The following is an 18,361-nucleotide window of genomic DNA, read 5'->3' as shown; positions in this document are numbered from 1 at the left end:
TTAAAGAAACAGATTAAAATTATCAGATCTTTAACACAAATTTATAGCTCAAGATTCAAAAAATTAGTTTCAGTCATCTTTGTACTGCAATTCAAAACTCCAGCTGCAGCTCTCATTTTATAACGGTTGCTTTAGAATTATGTTATAATTTAATTTAAAATAATGCCAACGAAACAATAAAAATTTGAATAATTTCTGAAAATACTATTTGTTTTTGAAAGGTGTAGCAAAGCACACCGGGTCAGCTAGTATATTATAAATTTTGATGCTTGGTGGATGATAGTTTGAAATTGCAGTTTACAATACAAAAAAAACTATTAAAAACTGTATCGAAAAGGCATCAGTAGACCCGGAAGAAAACCTGGTTCCAGTCAGCCCCAGTTGGATGCTAAAGTAGTCACTGATAAACGTCGAAAAAACATCAATCCACCAAATTGTCCAGATCTCCGACCGATTGAACGATACTGGGCGATTGTGAAGTAGATCTCTAGGAAGGAGGGAACAGTTTCTCAAAGCATGGAAAAAATCGAGAAAAATTGGAAGGCAGCATCCAGGAAATGCACAAAAACTTCTGTGCCGAACCTGATGGAAGGCATTTCTTAAAAAGTGCGATCATTCTTTAGAACATATTTTTTTAACTTATGTTAACCAAGGAATGGAATACATTTTTGATTGCATAATTTGAGAACGTTTCGAGCAAATGAAACCAAATTTGGTTTGGAAGGATATCTGGGTACGATAAATAGTTTTTATTAATATTTGGTACCCCTCCCTCCTTCCAGTGAGGAGATAAAAAGTGGGAAAGGGGTCCTCTACAATTTTCAGCATTATTGGAAAACCAATCAAGCATGGTTCCATTTGGCGTGGAAAGGTATTTGATAACGAGAAATGTTTCGATGATATTTTGAGAACCTTCCGATCTTCCAGTCGGACAATCATATGGGAGGAGGGTGATCCCTTACAATTTTTTACATCACTCGGTAACTTACCCAGCAAATGGAACAAAATTTAGCTTGAGAGGGTATTTGAGCACCAGGAATGCTACTGCCTCCTTCCAGTGGGGTGATAGGAAGGAGAGAGGGGGGCTTCTTTACAATTTTTCGCATAACTCGAGAACTAATCGAGCAAATGGAAACAACTCTGGCATAGGAAAGCATTTGGATACGTGAATCTTTGATCTTGATCCCCTCCTTCCAGGTAGGAGATAGGTAGGAAGAGGGGCTCCGATAAAAATTTCATAGCAAAACTCGACAACTAATAAAGCAAACGAAACCAAATTTGGCATGAGAGGGTATTCGAGCACAAGAAATGTTTATCCGTGTTGGTTTAGCAGCCCTCCCTACATTCAGTGGAACAATAAAACGTGGGAAGAGGGTTACTCATGCAGTTTTTTTTTTCGATAACTTATCGAGAAAATGGAACCAAACTTGCATGGAAATATATTTTTGTACGGGCAATATTTCTTCAATGGTTTGAGACCCCCTTCTCCTGCCATAGGGGAGATATAAAGTGAGGAGAGGGTCACAATTTTTTTGATTAACTCGAGAACATATCGAGAATGGAGCCATATACCGTCAAACGGGGCAACATGCAAAAGCAGTGTTAGATGCAACATTTGTATACCACAACACTCATTCAATTTTTATTTCAATATACTGTAATAAAGTTATCATTGAATGATAACAAATAGATGATGGCATAGTTTTTAACATCGTGAAAGAGTTTTTTAAAGTTTCTGATTCTCATAAAAAATTTAAAAAATCGAGCAATAAATGTACACATTTTTTACATTTTTCGATGTCGTAAAAAACTTTACCTAGTATGACGGATCGGCTTAATGATATCACCTACAAACTTTATATTGCTTTCATTATCCTATACCAACACTGTTGGTGTATAAATATTTTTCGGACAATCACTAAATTTTTTTAAACAAATATTTTTATAATTCAGTTAGCTGTCTGGGGCAAAATGCAACAAAATGCAAATCAGAACTAAATCTCATAAATAGTGTTTCCATAAACTGGGATGTGATTGTTTTGCATTATGCGTTTGTTTACATTTAAATTTCATCCATCCTAAGAATTATTTTCATGATTTAAACTAAAAGAATATTTTGTCGAATTTGTTACCCCTAAATGTATGCAGCAGACTAACACTGTTTTCTAAAAAAAAATTTTGACAAAAAAAATGGAAAATGTAATTTGAACAAAACCAAAAATTACTACAATTGGTGCATTATGGGTTATGACATCACAAATGTATCAAAAACTATAAATTTTCAAACGTTTTCATTCGATTTTTCATAAATTACAGAGTTTGTTGCAACTTACCCCTTTTTCTTAGTAGAGTGAAAATCGCATGTTTTTGTAAATTTAAAAATAACTGGTAAAACCAATATTTTTTCTGACTACGTCAGTTTGGTGCCTATCAACCTTAAAACTTTTGATGTACAACAGGTATAACATCTGTAAGCATTAAGATTTTAGAAGCCATTGAAGTTGAAAAGTGTTGCATGTTGCCCCAGTTGACGGTATGACTTGGGATCGTATTTGTTTACAAGAAGTGTTTTTCTGATGTAATGAGACCCCCTTCCTTCCATTAAGGATATAGGAATGGGAAAGGGAGTCACTCTAAAAATTTGAATAATAATTCGCGAGCTAATAGGTAAAATAAGTTTCCCGTGACATTATTTTGTACAAACAATGTTTCTAAGATAGTTTGAGACCCTCTCCACATTAAAAAGGGACAGAGAAGATTCCATATATATAGAAAACAGCATTTTGGCATAAGTTATGAACTTATGAAGCAAAAAAATTCAATTTGGGTTTAAAACACGGATTTAAAAAAAAATTGAATGATTTTGAAATTGAATTGGAAATTTCTGTGCAGATAAATGAAAAGTTTAAAAAGAAGGTACACCGAATTTCAATAATTTTGGGAAGGTGTAGCAAAGCACGCCGGATCAGCTAGTTATCTATAAAAATGAAATATAGAAATAAGAAATTTTTGAAAGTTATCAAGAAAATTCAGATACCTAGCCTAAAAAAATATCTTTGTAACTATTTATTGGTTTGCTCATCTTTAAGCTTTGTGTTTTTTTGCGTATTTCGTAGAAGCCCAGTATATTTATTTCTGAAAAAAAAAAACTCACAATCAAAAATTAATATTCCATTTCCCATAATCAGTAGTTAAACAATAGCCAATTTTACTTACTAGCTTTTAGCTTTTAAAATAATTTCAATTTTTCAGTCAAGACTTTTTCATCAAACAAATTCATTGGCCTCGCAAAGAAGCTTTTTTGGGTTTATCAGCATTCAAACTTTTAGTCAAAGACGCTAAAAATATAAACAAAATTCACAACATGGATTTTTTTAGTTGGAATAAGGGGTTGTTCGCATAAAATGTAGAACCAGGGCATATTTATCATCCAAAGTTAACTTTTTTGGGACTTTCAGTGCATCTTTTAAGATTTTTAAGGGAAATTTTTGTTTTCTTATACAAATTCCAATACAAAGTTCAAACTCGATGCACTGAATCAGATCTGAATGAATCGCTTCCAAAATTTAAAGCAATTTTTTTAGATGCAAAAATAAAAAAAAACAAAAGTCATGAGAGGTGTGCAAATTTTTAAATTTTAAATTTTCCACGCAAAGCTTACAGCCGCGCCATTGCCATTTTTGGAGAACGACATCAAAGAGTTGAACCACTTTTTTCTTCAAATTTGATTTCTAAGCCAACAAACTTCCGGATCACGAATTAAATTGATATTTAATTGGATCTCTAGTTTGATTTTTCTCAAAAATCTATCCATGAAACATCATTTTCTTATTTTGAAGCACTATCACCAAGGATGCCGAAATCACAGAAAAATCTGCAATTTCACAGAATTTTGAGCAAATTTTTATCACAGAATCTGTGTCACAGAACACAGAATTTTGAAATTTTCACAGATTTCACAGAATTTTGAAATTTTGAATGGATTTCCGAAATTATATTTTTTTCGGACAGCATGAAATTTAGATTTCTTACTTAGAATTAGAAAAGTATTATAAGATTGGTAATGGTAATTGATTTTGTCCGACTTAATTGTGAAAAAGATCCAATTTATGATGAATTTTCTATGAAATTCAAGGAAATAGCATCATAGAAATCCATCACAGAATTTTTGGGTAAAATCACAAAAAGTCAGAATTATTTTTCTCAAAAACACAGATTTTTTTTCGGCAACCTTGACTATCACTATGAATTTCTGTGTTATTTTTCAATTAGGAATAACTCCTTAAAAAAATTGAGTTACGGTTTCTCAAATATTCTTCTAATTATTGATCAAATCATAGAACCTTTTTTGCTGTTCAAAATTCATGAGAACCAATTGAAACTTAAAAAATAGTTCGAAACTTTTATGGTATTATTTTAAAAATATGATTCTAATTTGTGATTAATGGCATTTTGGTGAAGTATACATTCTGACAGGAAGAATTTCAAATCAAAGTAATGAAACTTATAGACGGATAGATAAGATTAGGAAGCATGAAAGGTGTTAAAATTGAGCCAAGAGCGTGATTTGAGAAAACTTTCTAGCCGCACAAGACCATTTGTCCCGCATCGCATGGTCTTGTGCGGCTAGAAAGTTTTCTCAAATCACGCTCTTTGCTCATTTTCAAAAACTTTCATGCTTCCTAATCTAATCTATCCCTCTATAATTTTGATTACTTTCATTTGAAATTCTTCCTGTTAGAATGTATACTTCACCCAAATGCCATTAATCATTAAATTAGAATCATAAACCAGCGCACAGTGGTCTGAGAGGGCTAACAGTGGAACTTTTTTAGTAGCGCCTCTGTCTTTCATCTTATCTTTTAAGTGTCTTCAGAACATTTGCTTCTTCAAACTTGTTCCATAACTTGAAAGCATCAAAAGTTAGTCGAAATCCACTAATAAAAAATTGAAAATTCTAACTTTTTTATTTTAATAGATAGACATAGATACTACATAGATACTACAAAGTTGTAGAATACGTGAAAATATGAAACTTTGTTCAATACATCAAAACTCTATCTCTTTTCAGAGCAGAAATATGAGCGCGTGGAGACAAATGGCGCGAACACCAATTTGTTGTACTTAGTTCAAGCTTCAACGTGGTTTATTAGTTTTAAAAATTCACCTACACGTTTTTGCAATAAACGCTCGTGAAGTTGAGTAGAAATAAAACTTAAAGTGGCAATAAGTTGGCTAGGAAAATGTTCAGAACATCTTATTCATGTAAATCCTCATCTAGTTATAGTTAAATTTAAAAAAAAAACTTACTTTGAAATAACTTTCGAAGTAAAACCTTTATAATTCTGCTCTGAAAAGAGATAGAGTGTATTGAACAAAGTTTCATATTTTCACGTATTCTACAACTTTGTAGTATAAAGTAAAGCTCTATCTATTAAAATAAAAAAGTAAGAATTTTCATTTTTTATTAGTGGACTTTGACAAACTTTTGATGCTTTCAAGTTATGAACATGCTTGAAGAAGCAAATGTTCTGAAGACACTTAAAAGATAAGATGAAAGACAGAGGCGCTACGAAAAAAGTTCCACTTCGTACCACTGTGCAGCGGTGATAATCTGTTAACACAAATATTTTAAAAATATGAAATATGAAATTAAATCAAAAATAAAAATTGAGAGTTAAATTAAAAAATTAAGAAAATATGAAGCGCAAAGTTTGTATTTCTCGTTTGAAATGTAAATTAGGTGTTTTGTGTTAAAATAACCATTGATATACCTAATAATAAGTAAAAAGCCTACAACCTTAATTTCAAAATTTTGATCAGTGGTGGCGAAATTTAATAATTCTCATCTCATAAAATTTCTATATTGACTCGTTTATTAATGAAAAATTAAATAAGTGATCGGCTCCAGAGCGTTGTCATGTCAATCTGTTTTGATTTAATTCCATATGTATCTAATTTTGAGATAATTTTAGGTACAATGAACCTTTAAAGGATGTGAGAAATTGTGCAGCAATCTGTTGGAAAATTTTAATACAAGAATTTACTAACTGAGTTTTTAATTTTTTTCAAATCTTAGAATAAAAACAAAAAAAATCAAAGAAAATATGAAAATAATAGGAGAGAGTGGGGTAACGAGGGCCATGGGGAAACGTGGGCCACTCAAATTATCTCAGCTGTGTGTTGAGCTAAAAATCTCAATCCAACTGTCATCATCATCGCTTTGCGTAAGCATGTTTTTCTATATATTTTGACTTATGTACGTATCTTATGCTTCTTTTATTTAAGTGACCTAGAAAAATGTACTTACATAATTTAACAAGCACCCGTAAAATTGCATCTGTGGGCGACCTAAAGTACATAACAAAAATATGCTCATATGCTTATGATCTTAGTTTTTTCATGTTCTTTCACGTGGAAAAGGAATTTTTGATGAAACAACAATATGTCACACAAACGCAACCAATTTGCAAATCATTGCTTGTGGGGAATCATGGGCCACATTTTGTGGGGTATCTTGGGCCACCCATATTTTAGTGTTTTTATACACATTCAGAACTTAAAATACGTTTTTCCTATCTGTAAAGTTTTTGTTATGCCAAATGAAGAGTTATGAAAAATGATTTGTCCATCTTTTCTTATGCGATAGAGACGAACATAAATCCTATATAAGGAATTTTGCCGAAACGATCGTGAGCCAGGTTTTAGGAACTATTCGATTATAAACAACTCTGTTTTTATTTCATCATCTGAAATTGCTTTAACACTAGAAAGACCGCACCAGTTAAAATGACTGGTTGGACGCTTTGTTTGTTGAATATCTTTTAAATACTTTGCTTTAAAAATTCGCAAAAAATACGGCTTTTCATGAATTTTGAATCTCTACAAAACTGTGTATTTTTTATTTCACTAGCTCTTTTAATAAGCGAGAAAAATATCGCCATGGACACTCGGACCGTGACCAGTCAAAATGACTGGTAAAATTCACAACCCTATAACTCAAACAAGATAATTTTTTTTTCGCTTGCTTTTGGTTTCATTTGCAATCTACATTCAAAACAATGAGCCCTAGTTGATTTATGGTGGGCAGAAGTGTGTCATTCGTTATGAAATTATTGATTTTCGATGCGAAGTTAGGAAGATTTGTAGAAAAAGTTCTCGGATTGGCCGCTGTGTGGCGCTTCAAGCACTTGACTCCCAATTTTTTTGGTCGTTTTTGTTGCTCAACTATTATCGAACTTTCTGTCAAAATTTGGCGAAATTTCATCAAGATTTGTAAAAGTTATCTTAGTTTTAATATAGTCAATTTTAGAAATCGAGTAGTTTTAGGTGATAAATATGTTTTATACTAAACTAGAATGAGTAAAATAATTATGAATTGTGTACTCATTTATTCAAATTTGAAGACATCAGCTATGAAACTGAATAATTTAAATGATATTTCAACATGGGTGCACGGAATATTGTTTATATGTTGGTTATTCCCCATGGGTGCACGGATACACCGCAGTTTCTGCTCAAGTATGTATTCCCATGCATTCTTAGATTATTAGGTTCGACAAATTTCCAATGCAAGTTCACTTACAGGTATTCCGGCACCCGTGTATATATGTACCTGGCCAGCTGGCAACTGATTGAACATTCTTATTGAACATTCTTATTATAAGAGGAAACACATCTTACCTGTCGGCAACTCATGGGGTTTGAACCCAAGTGTTTTCTTGTCGATACCGGGAATCGAACTCAGTTCGCCTGGCATACCTAACCCAGACTCGCGCTAGCCTGTCTGATAGACCACATCGGCGCTAAGATATTTCAACATGGGTGCAAAGATTGGCTGTAAATTCGCCGTTGAAAATTATATAGAAATAAATAGTTTTCAACTTGCTTCAGAACATAAAATATTTTTGAGTTAGATATGACAGGTATTTGAAATGCAATATTGATCAATCAAAAAACTTTTAAGGAAGAACCAATCAACGTGTACATTATTTTTATTTTCACTGTTTTCCGTCCGTTCCGACATAACTTGATGCATATAATTCCTAAAATTCACTCGGTCCATGGTAACCGTTTTCCAATTTCTTGGATGTTGATCAGATCTTATCAGATAAATATACGATTGCAAAAACCTGTTTTTTAATAATAAATAAATAAATTTATAATTTCAAGATATAATTTAAATATTGCTTTTCCATGAATGAAAAAACGGAACTTTAAAAGTAAAATCGTTATTTAAATCATTATGTCTCAAAATGAAAGACATGGTTCCGACTTTGGTTTAGTTAAGATTTGTAAAAATGTTTTTTTTTAATTTGCAAAAAGTCCAATATTTGATTAAAACGCAGTGAATCCGTGCACCCATAGTGAAAAACCATGTATTTAACACAATTTTTCATTTGAATCTATAAAAGTCTTTATTCTTTACCTTCAGCATGCAAAAAAAAAATATTTTGAATGAATGGCGGTGAATCCGTGCACCCATGGTGAATTGCTCTACTTATAGAAAAAGTATGCTTCAAAACCTACAATATCAGGTATAATTTATAGGCAATGTGTTGAAAAATTTCAGAGCGGTGGGTGCTAGAAAATATCTACTAAAACAAAATTGAAGTGAAACCGTGCATCCATGGTCAATACCTATAGCCATCTAACATGATTTTATAATTAAATTGATAATGTGTTTTATAGAGAATTTGTTTTCAAGTGGTGGTGCACCGGGGCACTACCGGTAGTGCACTTTTTGCTGTTTTCATGCTCGTTTTCACGAAGAGTAGCCCACTGGTAGTGCACCATAAAGTGGACGGTGGAACACTCTGAAAATATTCGGTGTTGCTTGCGCTCTCACCAATACTATCATGAATTTTGACAGCACGTGCTTCTCGATGTAAACAAATATCAGCTGGTTGGTTTATTTCTATACCGCAAAATTGCGTTCGAGCTTTTCTCTTTATTATCCCGAAGAACGGAAACTTGTTCCGGATTCAATACCAGTGCCGTTTCCAACAGAGGCGGAGAATTTCACCTGGATGGCACGTTCCAAAGCAAACAACGCTCCCAAGAAGAAATGTGCACAGAAGGCTTGCTGCAATCGGTTCCAGGCGATGCCGAAAAAGAGCAGCAAATCCGAGTGCAAAAAGGCTAACCCAAAGATTTGGTGGAATCGCCCAAACCGAAAAGTTTTCTTGTTCGGGAGGATCCTATAAGTTGGTCTCCACAGCAAGAAGCGTTCAGCTGCATCGAAGCTACTCTGCTACAAGCCAGCTTCGAGCTGTGCCTTAGGGCGACGATGCTCGGTTGCGCCAAGTCCCAGATTTCCACCCGTTACCCTTCAAAAACGGTAGTTCGAGACTACACCCGCATTGGGAGCTTGAATTTCGTTCGTTTCGGTCTGTTAGCAAAACTTTCTTCCCCGACTTCCGCGATCCGAGTTCGCCATTTTTACTTCCAAGAATTTTTTTTGAAATCTGAAAACGGAAATAGGTACTCGAACGAAGATGAGATTTGCGAGGAATAAACGTTCAAAATACCGAAACCTTAAAGCTGGGGTAACTGCAGTCTAGCAGCAGCAGCAAGAATAGACCGCCCAGAATCAACCGGTATTGCAGTTATCATCAGAGCCAGAGGCGAATCTACCAAGCAAAATAAATCTGAAATCTTCACAATTCAACATAATATATAAATTCATGCTAAAATTTTCATATTATTTAAAAGACAATGATCAACTAATAGAGAATTCGTTTTCGTGTGGTGGTGCACCGGGGCACTACCGGTAGTGCACTTTTTGCTGTTTTCATGCTCGTTTTCATGATGAGTAGTCCACTGGTAGTGCACCATAAAGTGGACGGTGGAACACTCTGAAAATATTCGGTGTTGCTTGCGCTCTCACCAATACTATCATGAATTTTAACAGCACGTGCTTCCCGATGTAAACAAATATCAGCTGGTTGGTTTATTTCTATACCGCAAAAATTGCGTTCGAGTTTTTTTTTTTTCTTTATTATCCCGAAGAACGGAAACTTGTTCCGGATTCAATACCAGTGCCGTTTCCAACAGAGGCAGAGAATTGCACCTGGATGGCACGTTCCAAAGCAAACAACGCTCCCAAGAAGAAATGTGCCCAGAAGGCTTGCTGCAATCGGTTCCAGGCGATGCCAAAAAAACAGCAAATCCGAGTGCAAAAATACCAACCAAAAGATCTGGTGGAATCGCCCAAACCGAAAAGTTTTCTTGTTCGGGAGGGTCCTATAAGTTGGTCTCCACAGCAAGAAGCGTTCAGCTGCATCGAAGCTACTCTGCTTCGAGCTGTGCCTTAGGGTGACGATGCTCGGTTGCGCCAAGTCCCGGATTCCCACCCGTTGCCCTTCAAAAACGGTAGTTCGAGACTACACCCGCATTGGGAGCTTGAATTCCGTTCGTTTCGGTCTGTTAGCAAAACTTTTTCCCCCGACTTCCGCGATCTGAGTTCGCCAATTTGACTTCCAAGAATTTTTCTTTTGTCATCTGAAAACGGAAATAGGTACTCGAGGTATTTGCGAGGAATAAACGTTCAAAATACCGGAACCTTCAAGCTGGGTTAACTGCAGTCTAGCAGCAGCAATCATAGACCGCCCAGAATCAGCCGGTATTGCAGTTATCATCAGAGCCAGAGGCGAATCTACCAAGCAAAATAAATCTGAAATCTTCACAATTCAACATAATATATAAATTCAAGCTAAAATTTTCATATTATTTAAAAGATAATGATCAACTAAAGTAAATTTCATTTCAATTTTCGAAGTTGAACGAAAACAAATACCAGCTGTAATGGATTTTTGACAGCTTGATGTTTTCTGTTTACACTGCCGATTTCACGTACACCAACAAAGGTGGGTGCAAAACTCGATTCATGCTCGTTTTCAGCCTGGATGGTGCAACACTTTCGGGTGGTGAAAACAAATACGGTATTAATTTTTTGATAATTATTTGAAATATTCATTTTACGACATACACGCATTCGTCAACTATGCGAAAATGAGGTGGTTCCGTGCACCCATGGTGAAAAAATATTTCCATTTTATAACAAAAATGATATCGAATAAATAACAAAATAAATTCAAAAGAAAAAAGTTAAAAATATTATAATATAAAATTTTTTCCCTTTACCAGTCATTTTGACTGGTCGCGGTGAAGAAGTTATGAAGCCCAGAAAAAAGTGGCCCATGATACCCCACTCTTCCCTATATTATTTTTTGTGAAATTATGATTTTCGAACAATTTTGGAAGGTTTCAGAGCAAAAAATGTTGAAAACAGACTTTTTGCCTGCTTTTTCGAGAATTGGACCACTGCAGCGGTCTAATGGTTAGTTGGAATTTGGAAAATGTGTTCAATTTAATATTCCACTCTAAGATTATTAAGAGCAAGCATCTGTCGCAATTAAATTGAAAATTGGTTTTGGTTCACTTAGGATATCCCAACCAAAATAAAAAGGAAACGAACATTATCAAATTTTTTAGAAAAGTGGGAAATGCACTCTAATTTTAAAAAAATACGTGTTTAGCTACGTGCATGATTTTCCAAAATTTTATTTTGGAAAAAAAAAAGACTCACTTCAGAAAAATTTTCAATTTTCGAAGCATTGGAACCAGGGATGGGATAATGTCATAGTCATGAGCTAAAAACTGCGACTAGTGACCCATTCTTTTCCTCACATGTCGTTAGTTTAAGATTTTTTTGAAATGAAAGCATGCTATGAATGATTATTTTGGTAAAGAAAGATTTTTCCATTCTGTCATTGATCATTGAAATCTCCAATATATCGGTCATGACATGATAGTAAAAATGGGTCATGAGAAATATCACAAATGTAATTTTTTGCATCTTTGTTTGCCGAGCTGATTTTCAAATGTTATGGCAAATTCTAACTAACAATAGTGTGTGGCCGAAAATTAATGCTCGGTTACACGAAGTTAGACGACGTCCATTCGGCCTTCGACTATATATTCGGCAGGCACAGCATCACCACCAGCCAGTCGAGTTGTACCGTGGGACAGTGAGGACAAGCAATAATTTAGGCCCAATACACATGGTCTCCAGATGCCCCATTGGGGCAGACCTGCATAAATAGTATAAAAAATGAAAATAGAGACAAGCGTTTCTAGACGCCTTTTTTAATTTCCATTTGGTTCCCAAATTTCATTCATCGCCCACTCTTCTCATACGTGAAAAATATTTACATCACGTGAATATGAATGGTATTTACATTCACATGATCGGAATATTCCTGTCATGACATGACCCATGACTGATCATATTTTCTTGGGTATAGTGATCCAAAATAAATTTCGCCGTCAACGTGAATGAACGAAAATTTTCATGCCTGATTGGAACTGCCCGTTAAATTTAATTCTATAAAATTTTATGCATCCCTTTATGTTTTTACATCAAGCCTGCTTGAATTTTTTTTCGAACTAAATTTTCTCGAAAGGAAGGGATTTTTTTATCGCTGTTTTGACAAGTAACTGAATATTTTCCAGCTGTTACGATTAATTTTTCATATTCTGATGTTTTCTGTAAAGCTTGCAAAAACTGTTAGAGATTCACAAAGCATTGAACGAGAAATATAGTATAAAAAAACTCGAAAATTATTCCAAAAACATAAGTATGTATGTATGTATGTATGTATGTATGGTTCCCCCATCGGTAGCAAGGTCCTGCCTATGGCTGTGTGGCTTGGCCTTCGAATTTCTTCTAGGGCTTCCACGGTCCGATGGTTCGTCGAAAGAAGGCATCCAACCCTCAGAAACCTACAATGGCCGGCTACCCGTGCCGCTTGCAATTATTTCTTTGGGTTATCCCCAGATGCATTCCTTCTAAAAATCAACATGTATGCTTCATATAAGGAAAATATGTAAAAAATTGCACAATGTAATAAAATATATATGATTATAATTATGGAATATATCTTTTTTTAAAAGGATACAGATCTGAAATAAAAATATAATTAGAATATCGAGATTTATTTTGTTATTGCACAAGTAATTGTTGTATTGAATTATGTTGGTGTACGAATGTTTCATTGGAAAGCACTTAAAAATCCCGTTTTGCCTTCCCTAGTACTTATTTTCATTGGTGCGTTCGCGATGTTGATATAAATTATGCATAAGAGTTTTGTAAAATCAGTAAAACGATATCATTCATATGAAACTAATTTTGAAAACATTTCAGTTCTTAGCTGTCAACCATATTTGTTATTAAATTTTATATTTTTCGATAAAGGTTATAAATTCACGAACAAGCAATATAAAATTTTGGAATTTAAATATAATATTTAAATATAATAATAAAATATAAAGTGAAAAACACAATATTTGGGTAGGTTAATGGAAAAATATAATTAAACAAAGTGAGAGATAAAAACTTCATGAAAGCAGTTAAGAAAACAATAAAATCGTGACAAGGTTTAACCAAATAAATATGCAGTGCTGGAATTGTTTTAAAATTATTTTAAATCACATTTTTAATTTTAATTTTGAATTTTAAAATGCATGTTAGGCTAATTAACCTGTAATATAAATTAATAATCAAAATATAACAGTTAAATATAATAAAAGACTTTTTCAGAATGGATCCTGATTAAAGAGTACTTAAAAACATTATCAAGGGTTATTAATTTGGAAAATATTAGTGCAAAATAGAAATTCGAAACTAAATCGAAAAATTAACTGTTTGAAGATGTATCTGAGTAAACTATTTGAAATGTTTTGATGAAAGTTCTAGCGCTCTTTAAACACTAACGATTTGGTGATTGATTAGGTTTGTAACATACTTAATCACCAAAACTTACCCAAGGTGTAGTTTTATGATTAAAACTGTGATTGCACTGGTATTTAAAACTTAAAAAAAATTGTTTAATTAATTTATGTTCCAGACATGTAAGGAAAAATTTGATTATTCGATTATTACTAGGAGTGTCTACCATCATGAAATCGTCATCGAATTAAATTTTAGTAAAAACAGCTAATCGACACTAGAAGACGAAAATGCATTCCGTTTGTGAAATTGAAAACCAGTCTCGAGTCTGCTCAACATAAAGAAGATCTGCTACTCGCCGCAACCACCAAAAAGCGCAGCTATCGCCCAACGTGGGCCCTATATAGTAGCAATAACACAAACCTGCACGAACCGCACGAACGCGGAGAACATAAACCACGCTGCAAAAGTTGCAAAGTCACAGATTACTACGATTGAAAAAAAAACTAATTCTTCAAATAACTTGTACAAACAAAATTGAGCGTAAACAAGAAGACATATAAGTGAAAATTGGAAGTTTCTCACCGGATCTGCATTTCGATCATCTCCCCAAAATGTCGAAACCGCCAGGCCAGCTATATTCCAGACGGTTAGGTGAACGTGTTTACACACGATTCGGGGACTACTCTTTCGCACCAACAATCATCACTTCACTTCTTCTAGTAAATAATTTTTTCATTTTCCTTTTAACCACGTATCTAGAACCACTTTTAACTCTATGAAACTAAGATCCTTACACTATTCTTTTTAGTTTCATCATTTTAAATCACTTCAATCTTCCCCTCACCCTATCGATGTACCCGGCCGACGAACGGGAGCTAAGCTAAATCGAACTGCACGCGACCGAAGCACAACGAAAACTGAATTATTCCAAAAACATAAGTACACACAAATTCATACCCTCACTGTGAATTTAGCATAAAAAAAACATCAACAGGTATTTGACAATATTCACTTGATATGGAAAAAACGCGTGGGTTCTTTAAATACGTTAATGTTTCGTTTATTTATGTTCTGATTTCAGGTCTGGTCTGGTCGCATCATGACGTGTTTGAAACAAGCTTCACGGTTCACGAGAATCATCGTGACTCCGAACACGTGTTCTGCTTCGGTAACTTTCATTGTAGCCGGTAAGTATTACTGGTTCTCCACAAAAGTACCTTAAAATTATTTTTTTTGCATCATTTAACCATACTATTATTTTGCTTGTGCTATGATCATATAAATGTTTAAGATTCAAGAGGTGCTCATTTAAGTAAATACTCATAACAGTTACTCTCTTATCGAGGGATGACTTGCTGCAAAGATAAAATTACTTACTTTTCTAGTCGATCCCCCAGCACATCGGACTGATCTTTTTTCAGTGGTTGAAACAGATCCTGCAGCTCCAACACTTTCGAATAGCCTTTTTTGAACAGATCTATCGTCCACCAGAACGTCAGTATCGATAGCAGATTTGCATCTTCCCGAGGATTCGGAGGTAACTTTCTTCGGATCGCTTCCATCACTACAGCATGCTGGGTTGCGGTTCTTTGTAATTTTCACCAACTGACTGATTTATTTCCGTTTAGTTTGAAAATAACGTGCGTTCACTTTATTTCACAATCATTCGCAAGATCTGTCGAAACACCAAAAACCGATATCCAGATGTTTTAGATAATTTCGGTAAATCAAGAAGGCGTTGAAACAAGCAACGTCACTATTTCACAGTTACGCTGATAAGTGAAGTGAATGGCTGACTGTCAGGCAGCGAAATAAAACCTATTAAATGTGATACTCTAACGACCGTTGTCGATAGCAGTCTGGTGGCTTCTAAGCATGAAAACCTACTGGAACTGGCTAGCCAGGAACGTCGGGAGAGCCAAAACCAACCGCGGTAAGTCCTACCTACTTGAATGATGATGATTTTACAAATCGTGTCTACTCCTGTCTTGCTCTCTATGGCGCGGGTTGCTGCGAACGGATTGCTACGTCATGATAGTAAATATATACTTTGTTACTTATTACTAGCAGCAGTCCGCGATAACGGGAATCCGGCGCTATTTTAAGCTATTGCCGAATTGACAAAACGGAGGCCTGTCGTCTTGGGGTTTTTTTTCTGCGATAATCTCGGATGTCTCAATGATTGATAAAAAGTTTTGTAATTGATTCATCGATAAAACAAACATGTTAAATAGAATTTTTAAAATGAGATAGGAACCGACCTTGTGATGACTTGCCATTAGTAAAATGTGTAAATAAGCTCCATTTACGTTCAAGCTTTTGATAAGATAGTATATAAACAATCGTCAGAGCATGTGCCTTATCTTCCCGGCCGGCTGGCAAAGTGTTCCCAGAATCGTGAACTAAAATGTTTCGTTCACGAATGTTGATTCTAAATAATAATTCTGGGCAATTGCAGGAGCGTTGACCTGCTAAAATAAAGTAGTATTATATTCAATTACAACCGATAGTGATGAATTTATAATGAAGAAACTGATTGGTTGACCAATTCTAGTATTAAATCATAGAATTTCAACAAATTGAGAACAAAATCTGAGGTTTATCAACTTTTACTTTACGCCTTTTGTTACCCTGAGCACAACTTCTCTGAAATGTTAAACTTAATTTTTGAAAAATATTTTAAGAAATCAAATAAGACACTTCAATAAACTCAAGAATTAGAATTCTGCACAATTAATCCATTTCATGTTGAATTACGGTTCAGCGAATTTATGAAATCTTTCGTTGAATGTTTTTCGCGTTTCTTAATGTGATAAAAATATCACAAAAAAAAATTAGGTTCGTTTCCATTGGTTTCCATGTTATTATGGATTTAATAACTTATCAGCCCAGTTTTACAAACATTAGCCAATTATGATGTAGAAAACAATGGTTTTCAAAAAGAAAATCGAAGATTTTTAATTTTTTTGTTTTGTTTCCATTCAATACATACACAGAATTTTTTTTTGATTATTACGTGGCACTGAAACTGCAACCTTTGAAATAAATCAATCTGTAACTAACAAAACTTGTAATTTTAAATTGTTTTCCTTAAAAGTTAACGAAGATTCATTTATTATTACAGCAAATGTCCTGTATAAAAGTTGTGCATTTAAAATTAAATGTCACGTTATTTGTTTTTCGACCTGTAAAATTACGGTAAATGTCCTGCGCCTTTTTGTTACAGGACATTTGCGTAATTTTACAGGAAATAATATTGCTGTGTATGACATCGGAAACCAAAAATTTTTTTCCTTTAAATGAATCTTTAAATTTGCCAATGTTAAGCTTATTGAAATTTCATTATTTCAACCGAGGTGGTCACGACCTTTGATCAAAAAACGGCTTCTTTTTTTTTGACCATATTGCCTTTCTGTCCAATTTCCAGACACCACAAAAATCAAAATAATTCTTTTTTCTTCACAAATAGATAGTGAACATGCAGACGATTCGAAAATGGTAGTAGTTTTGAAGATACAGCCAAAATAGTAATCCGGGTCTATATGACCCTAACCGGCTAATTGTCACGTTCACCGTGGTGCAATTGGCTAACGTGACGTTGAACTGAATCGAAGATTGCGGGTTCAAGTCCTGCCGGTGAGCCGTTGTATCTTTTTCGAAAAATCATGATATTTCCGGCTTATGTTCTTTTTTTCTTTGATACCTCATGTTTTTCTTATAATTTCCGTCACCATTGAAAATTTGGCTAATTGTCCTTTTTTAACCGTAAAGGAAAATTAAATCTGATCCGCAGCATTGAAGAGGTATGACTTTTTCCAAGTAATATTAACCCTTTTACTAAAAATTGTGTTTTTTCACAATTATTGAACACCAAGATTCTAATATTGATCAGGTTGTGTTCCAATCACAATGGGGAAAAAAGTGTACAAACCGCGAAGAAATTCAATATCTTTCGTGCTACATGACCAAAATCTATGAAAATATACTTTCCTTTTGTGAAAATTTACGGAGAATCGATTGGACATAGTTTCAAACGCCGTACAAGCTTACGAAAGGAGATATAGTGCCTTTTTAGCCCCTTATTCCCCTATATTTTGTAAACATTCCAGAAAAACACTGATTCGAACCAGAGAATTTTGAATGAAAACAGACCTATCGTGTGTAATTTTTTCTGAGGAATCGAATGAAGGCTGTTCTGGCCTCCGCACGCTTCAGAAAATGGAGTTATAGCTGTTTTTACCCTCAATTCCCCTATATTTTTCAATTATTTCAGAAAAAAGCTTATTCGAACTTGAAAATTTTGAACCAAATGGGTTGTATTTTGTGTGATTTTTTCCGAGAAATCGAATGAATGCTGTTTGAGCCCCCGCACGCTTTGGAAAATGGAGTTATGGCTGTTTTACCCTAAATTCCCCTTAATTTTTCAAATTGTTAAGAAAAAGCATGTTCGGACTGAAAATTTTGAATCTTTTGGGACATATCTTGTGTAATTTTTTCCGAGGAATCCAATAAAGGCTGTTTGAGCCACCGCACGCTTCGGAAAATGAAGTTATGGCTGTTTTTACCCTCAATTCCCCTACATTTTTCAATAATTTAAGAAAAAAGCATGTTCGGACTTTAAAATTT

At 34.3% G+C, this 18,361-nt stretch overlaps 2 protein-coding genes across 4 annotated transcripts in view; one reads left to right on the top strand and one right to left on the bottom strand.

Moving 5' to 3' along the window:
* LOC129758219 (ATP-binding cassette sub-family C member 4-like) overlaps positions 1 to 18,361 on the bottom strand; it is a 33,454-nt gene that overhangs the window by 9,146 nt on the left and 5,947 nt on the right. For all 3 annotated transcript variants that reach the window (XM_055755680.1, XM_055755682.1, XM_055755681.1), the window contains exon 2: positions 15,113 to 15,410. In XM_055755680.1, coding sequence (XP_055611655.1) covers positions 15,113 to 15,297 — 185 coding nt within the window. In that variant the 5' untranslated portion in view covers positions 15,298 to 15,410. The remainder of the gene's footprint in view (positions 1 to 15,112; positions 15,411 to 18,361) is intronic.
* The window catches only part of LOC129758220 (ATP-binding cassette sub-family C member 4-like), a 30,433-nt gene continuing 26,785 nt past the window's right edge, over positions 14,714 to 18,361 (top strand). Inside the window, exons 1-2 of the mRNA XM_055755684.1 lie at positions 14,714 to 14,729; positions 14,817 to 14,922. The gene's annotated coding sequence lies outside the window, so the exon portion shown is untranslated. The remainder of the gene's footprint in view (positions 14,730 to 14,816; positions 14,923 to 18,361) is intronic.

This window comes from Uranotaenia lowii, chromosome 3, assembly GCF_029784155.1.
Source record: "Uranotaenia lowii strain MFRU-FL chromosome 3, ASM2978415v1, whole genome shotgun sequence".
Taxonomy (NCBI): Eukaryota; Metazoa; Arthropoda; class Insecta; order Diptera; family Culicidae; genus Uranotaenia; species Uranotaenia lowii.
This window is presented reverse-complemented; position numbering and strand designations above follow the sequence as displayed.